General features: G+C 67.4%; 2 protein-coding genes across 2 annotated transcripts in view; both read left to right on the forward strand.

Moving 5' to 3' along the window:
- Window positions 1-602: 602 nt before the first annotated feature.
- On the forward strand, window positions 603-2,749 carry PFL1_01806 (uncharacterized protein; the record flags this gene model as incomplete). The annotated part of the gene is made up of 2 exons (XM_007879315.1): window positions 603-1,305; window positions 1,518-2,749. The coding sequence occupies 2 exons, from the start codon at window positions 603-605 to the stop codon at window positions 2,747-2,749; spliced, it is 1,935 nt and encodes a 644-aa protein (XP_007877506.1).
- Window positions 2,750-4,636: 1,887 nt separating this feature from the next.
- The window catches only part of PFL1_01807 (uncharacterized protein), a gene marked incomplete at both ends in the record, with an annotated part of 5,750 nt that continues 4,388 nt past the window's right edge, over window positions 4,637-5,998 (forward strand). Inside the window, one exon of the mRNA XM_007879316.1 lies at window positions 4,637-5,974. Coding sequence (XP_007877507.1) covers window positions 4,637-5,974 — 1,338 coding nt within the window. The remainder of the gene's footprint in view (window positions 5,975-5,998) is intronic.

Genomic DNA, 5,998 nt, shown 5'->3' on the forward strand with positions numbered 1-5,998 from the left:
CGGGCGGGCTGTGCCAAGCCTGCCTGATGCCTGCCGCCTGCCGCCTCGTCTGCGAGCCTGCAGCCCACGGACTCGGGCGGCGGCGGCGAGGGGGAGGGACCCTGGCCAGCCTAGGCCTCTCGTCGGGCTGCCAGCTTCTGCCTCCCTGCCTGATGAGCCCAAATTTTGACTGGCCAGCGCCTGCCACAGACCAACACACCGTACCGTCCATCTGGCCGCCGGTTGGCCTCCCTACCCTCTTGCTTCCCACTCCCACCTTTTTACCGCCAGCCTCGCGCCCTCCGTTACGTTGCTCCTCGAGGCTCGCCGCTGCCACCGCCGCAGCCTTCGTTCCGTACAACCGCGCAGACCGGCACCTTCGCTGCATTTGTTCCCATCGCTGTCTAGATTGTCGCCCACCACCACCACTGACGGCAACCTCGCCGCACTCGACCATGGCCGTGACCCTTGCACGGCAGCATACCCGACCCCCGGCACATCGGATACCCAGCTGCCGGGGCCCTGCGCTCACATCTGCAGCATCGCCACTGCCATCGCCACCACCGTCATCATCACCTTCACCACCACCACCACCACCACCACCACCAGCAGCAGCAGCGACGATGACGACCCGCCGCCGCTTGCCCCGCCAACATAGCTCTCTCTTCCCACCGATACCCGGGCCAACCGCCAAACTGTTAGCGCTCGCCTACCTCTGCCTCCTGCCCTGGTCCAGCGCACAGCAGGCTACGCAGCCCCCCACCTCGCCCAGCGCTTCATCCTCGGCCACCTCGTCACAGACGCCCACCAGCACCACGCTATCGCCGGCCACGGCGACCCCCGTCGCGCTCAACGACTCGTCCGTCGTGCGCGCGCGCCTCAACCTCAATGCCACCACCGGCGCCTTTTTCAACTTCACCATCCCCGCATCCGCCTACGCCTCCGACGACACCGTACGCACCTGGGTTTCGCTCTCCCTCTGCGACGGCCCCGACATCCCCCCCTACAACCTCACCGAAAACACAAAGCCCACCAAGAAGCTCCTCAAGAGCCTCGGGATGAGTGCGGATGAAGCCCGGGCCTCGACAAACGTCGCCATCTACGCCTCGTCGGACCCAGACACCCAGCGGCCTGGGCCCGACAGCTCCGGCCTGCCAGCGAGCTGGAAGAGCTATGCCGTCGGCGGCTGGGCCTCGCTCCAGCTCGACGTTCGTCAGAGAGAGGACGACAAGGACCAGCCCATCTGGCTCGGAGTATGGCCACCCGTCGACACCCGCAACCAGACCACCGGCGTATACGAGATGCAGCTCGTCGCCAGCACGATCGGTGAGTAGGCTCCCGATCCTCCTCCCCTCTTTCCGCGCCCCGACTCTCGTCGCTTGCTTGGCCCCGTGGAAAGCTGAGGCACTCGACGCTTACCCCTCGCTCGCCGCCCCCCTTCCGCCTTGGCGTTGCGGCACTCGACGCCTACTCTCCGCACGCCTCCCCCCCTTCCGCCTTGCCCTTCTCCCGCATCACCGCCCCGACCGCCCCGACAGCCCAGCTAGAGGCGGTCGACGATTCGCTGCGCGGACGGCTCGACGACACCGACACAACCAACGCAATGTTCCTCTCCTCGCCCTATACCACCAAGCCGGCGCCCAACCTCACGGCCATCGTGCTGCCCTCGGCGGGCAGGTACTCGCTCGCCACGGTCTCGCACTTCAACTCGTCGTTCTGCGCCATCCAGGACGCCTGGGGTGCGCTCCAGCGCAGCCCCAGCCGCGTCACGGTCAAGACGTCCGAGACGGAGCGCTTCACGGCGTACAACAACGTCACCGACGACTTCCGCACCCAGTTCCTCGTCAGCGGGCTGCAGCCGGGCACCAACTACACGACCTGGCTCGTCCAGACCGAGGCCATCAACAACGACCCGGCGCGCGGCCTCACCTACACCCTCTACCCGTCGTTCAAGATGCAGACCAAGCGCAACGACTTCTGCCGGCTGGTCTACGACGTCGACTTCTGCCCCAACGTCGCCTACTCGATCCCCGTCAGCCCGGACGTGTCGACCGAGTCGGCGCTCGCCACCATCAACCGCACCGTGGCGCCCAACTACTCCAACTTTAGCGCGCTCGTCGACACGTTCCCCTGCGGAGACTCGCTGTTTGGCATGTACTCGTACGTGCAGAGCTGCGACACGTGCAAGAGCTCGTACCTCGACTGGCTGTGCGCGGTGACGATGCCGAGGTGCACCGACAGCCTGTCGGATCCGCAGACGCAGTCGCGTGCCAGCCAGGACGGCCGCAGCCTGACGGGCGCGCCGACGGGCGAAAACGTGGACCTGCTGCCCTACGTCGTCAACCGCAACGCCACAAACTCGAAGCGCAGCTACATTGGCGACGAGCTGGGCGCCGGCAGCTACGGCGAGGTGCTGCCGTGCATCTACAACTGCTACTACGTCGAGCGGACCTGCCCGCCGATCCTGGGCTGGACGTGCCCGGCGTGGGACGTGACGGCGCAGCGCGACTACGGCACCTTTGCCGACAGCGGCGACGAGGGGATTGGCGCCGGCATGAATGGCGGCGCCGGGCTCGACGGCTCGCGGTTCGGCGGACCGGAGCGTTATGTGTCGGTCGACGGTTTCGGCAACGCCTTTTGCAATGCGCTCGGCGTCGACATCCGCCTGCGCGAGTCGAACTCGGCCCGCACGACGGCCGCAGCAGCAGCCAGCCGACGGTCGTTGCTGCTGCTCTCGACGCTGGTCGTCGTCATCCTGGCCGCCTTCTAGGTCGGTCTGGCGCGGATTGTCCCGGTCGGCACTGCACCTGTTGTAGCGCCTCTCTCTCGTCCCTCTTTCTCTTGTGCTCCCTCTCTGTCCCTCTTCTCTCCCCCTCCTTGGCCTCCCTGCCCCTGTAGCATCTCTTGCCCACCCTGTCACCGGCTCAGCATATCCGCACTCGATCCACCGCATTCCGACGTCCACTGCCTCGGCCAGCATACGAACCTAGACCCACGGACAATCACGCCTCTGCTCTGGGTCGATGGGCTTCCCGAGCCGCCTCTCGAATGTGTCTGCGCCAAATGCGTCGTTGCAGGCGTGTCCGCCCGCTGATGTGACGGGCAAGGGTGAGGATAGGCGGCGCCGGTGGCGTGCAAAGGGTCGAGATCGGGTGGGGAGGTCAGCGCGAGAGCCCCGCCGATTCGGGCCGATGAGGTTGTGTGGCCCGGCCTCGCCTGCCAGGTCCAAGATCGGTGCCGCCTTGCCTGCCCACCAGCCAGGCAGGGGGCCGCGGTGATCGGCGACGCGTTACCAGGCACAGGCCGGCCTACAGGCAAGGCGCAGCCTGGCTGGCCGGCAGCCTGGCGGGCCTGCAGGGCGAAAAAAAATCCTCGCGGCGCAGGCCCCCGTTGGCTGTGGTTGGCTGGGCAGGCGGCGAATTTCGAGATGCAGGCGACTTCTTATCGCGCGAGACAGGCCGGGTTGTATTGGAAGCGGGCTGCACTTTCGAAAATTGTATTCGTGGCCACCTCCTGGGCTCAAAGGGCCCGGGTTTTGGCGGCGGGCGGGCCTGAGAGCGAGCGGGCTGGCTGGCCTCGGCCCTGACCCTGGCCCTGGCCCTCCCTGCCTGGCCCTGGCTGGCTACCTAGATGGCTGGCTGGCTGGGCGGCCGGCAAGCTGAGGCTGGCCGTGGGTAGGTGGGTGGGTGGGTGGCCTGTCCTTCTGACGCTGCTTGGCTTGTCTGCCTGGCTGGGCCTGGCTGGGCCTGGCTGGGCCTGGTGGCTGGGCCTTTGCTCGCCGCCTGCCCACTTGCTCGACCCGGCCGGCGCCTCCTGCCCGACCCGTTCCTTCATCCGTCCCTTCGCTCCCGATCCTTCGGACACCCCATCTCATCGTTACCAACACCGCACCCACCATCATCACCACCAATAACACCATCACCGCCGTCGCCCTGATCTGGACCGGCGCATTCATCTGCTCGCCGCTTCCTTCGACGTCGAGACAGAGCCGACAGCTTCCACCTCGTCTCGGCTGGCCTGGCTCTGGTCGACGTCGCCCGTCCTTGCATCCCGCCGACTCCCACCGTCTTCACCTTTGAGGTCACACTCACTCGCCTCGCGTGCAGCATCGTCCTCAGCTGCCACAGTTCTGGCTCTCGGGTGCTCAGCTCCGCAGCCGCCACTCTGCCCTGACTTCGAGCTTGACGCCGCTTTGCTCTGCCTTCCCTGTCTCGACTTGACCCGCAGCCCCGCCCGACCCTCCATCGGCGTCGACTGCGACACCTCGAGCTGCCGCTCCGCACGACCTCTGTCCACCATCCCGACGACGGTGACAAGGGCAGCAAAGTGCAGGGCCCACACGGGAGGCGTAGACGAGAAGCGGAACAGAGGAAGCGGTCTCTCTCTCGGAGATAGGAGGCGGACGACGGACTCATTCATCTGCGTGTTGGCCCTCCTGCACGAGTCCCACGCCTCTCGAAGACCTTTGCCGTGCTAGCCAGCCCGGTTGACTGGCTCGACCCGCGCAGAACCCTTCGCCCCGACGCCCGACATTGCGTTGGCCGAGTCCGACCCCTCACCCGTCCTTGACCAGCGACCAACCACTCCAGTCGCCACCGACCTCCGACCTGTCCCCGCACCGATCGCCTCCTACGGGCTATCGATCTGAACGACAGTCATGGCCAGGTCCAAGGTCCCGCCACGGACCAGCTCAGCACCGCCACCCAAGCTTGCCGCAGCGGCAGCAGCCGCCGCCGCCCAACAGCAGCAGCAGCAGCAGCAGGCCATCCGACAGCAGCAGCAGCAGCAGCAGCCGACGCATGCCTCTACCCCGCCGCGTGCCACCTCTCCTTCGCTGGCGCACGACGGCGAGAGCGTGACGTCTTCCTCGAAAAAGAAGAAGAAGAAGTCCAAGGCCAAGGCGAGAGACGCCGACCTCGTCGCTCAGGGCTACGACATCGACGACCGCCTCGGCCCACGACCGACATCGCCCTCGGCCATCTCTGCGACGGCGCAGGCCCAGGCAGACCTGCTCGCCACCGCTAGCGACCTGTACCGCCGCATCGAGGCCGACCCGCACGGCATCCCTGACGACGACGCCTACTGGACCTCTCTGCCGGCCCATCTGCGCACTTTTATCCGGAATGCGCTGCCGCTCGGCCAGTTCCCGCCCTCGGCGCAGGCGGCGCTCAACGGCAACCCAAACGACCCCAACGCGCGTCACGCCTCGACCCAGGCCATGATTGCTGTGGCGCAGCAGCTGGCCCAGGCCGCCCACGCGTCGCAGAGGCACTTGCAGCAGTTTCCGCCGGGCACCCACCCGTACCCGCCGCTGCCGTTTGACCCGTCCATCTTTGCCGACCTGGCGCTGCATCCCGACCAGCCGCTGCCCTTGCACCCGCACCCCAATTCGGGCGTCAACATGGGCTCGATGCCCAACGGCAACCACGCCGCCTACGCGCACGGCCACGTCCAGTACACGACCAGCTCCAACCCGCCGCCGACCCAGCCCCCGGGCGAGCCGCTGCCCGCGCCCGTCGTGCTCGTCAACGAGTATGGCGAAGAGGCCGGCGACTACGACGACGAGTACTACAGCGAAGACGAGCTGGACCACGACGGCGCCGTCATCGACCACCGCGGCCGGGTGATCCAGACGGCCAACGGCATGTGGATGCAGGACGACGTGGACCGCATGGACGGACACCACGATCGGACGCTCGCAGCGCCCGCCGGCACCGGCACCACGACGTCGAAGAGCAAGAAGAAGAAGAAGAAGAAGAAGGGGGCGGCCTCGGCCAATCAGACCGCGGCCGACCTGGCCACCGGCCAGCCGTACGATGCAGCGGCGCACACGCACGCGGCGGCCAAGCAGCCTCAGCCTCCGTCTGCCACCGTCCCACCCAACGCCAGCGGCAAGACAGCGTCGAGCCAGCCCCCGCCGAGTTCGCGGGCAGCGGGCAAGCAGCCGATGACGTTCAACTCGAGCGGCAAGGCTCCTGCCAGGCCGGCCAACGGCGTGCCGCCTCCGCCGTCCTCGAAC

This window comes from Pseudozyma flocculosa (genome assembly GCF_000417875.1).
Source record: "Pseudozyma flocculosa PF-1 unplaced genomic scaffold scaffold00004, whole genome shotgun sequence".
Taxonomy (NCBI): domain Eukaryota; kingdom Fungi; phylum Basidiomycota; class Ustilaginomycetes; order Ustilaginales; family Ustilaginaceae; genus Pseudozyma; species Pseudozyma flocculosa.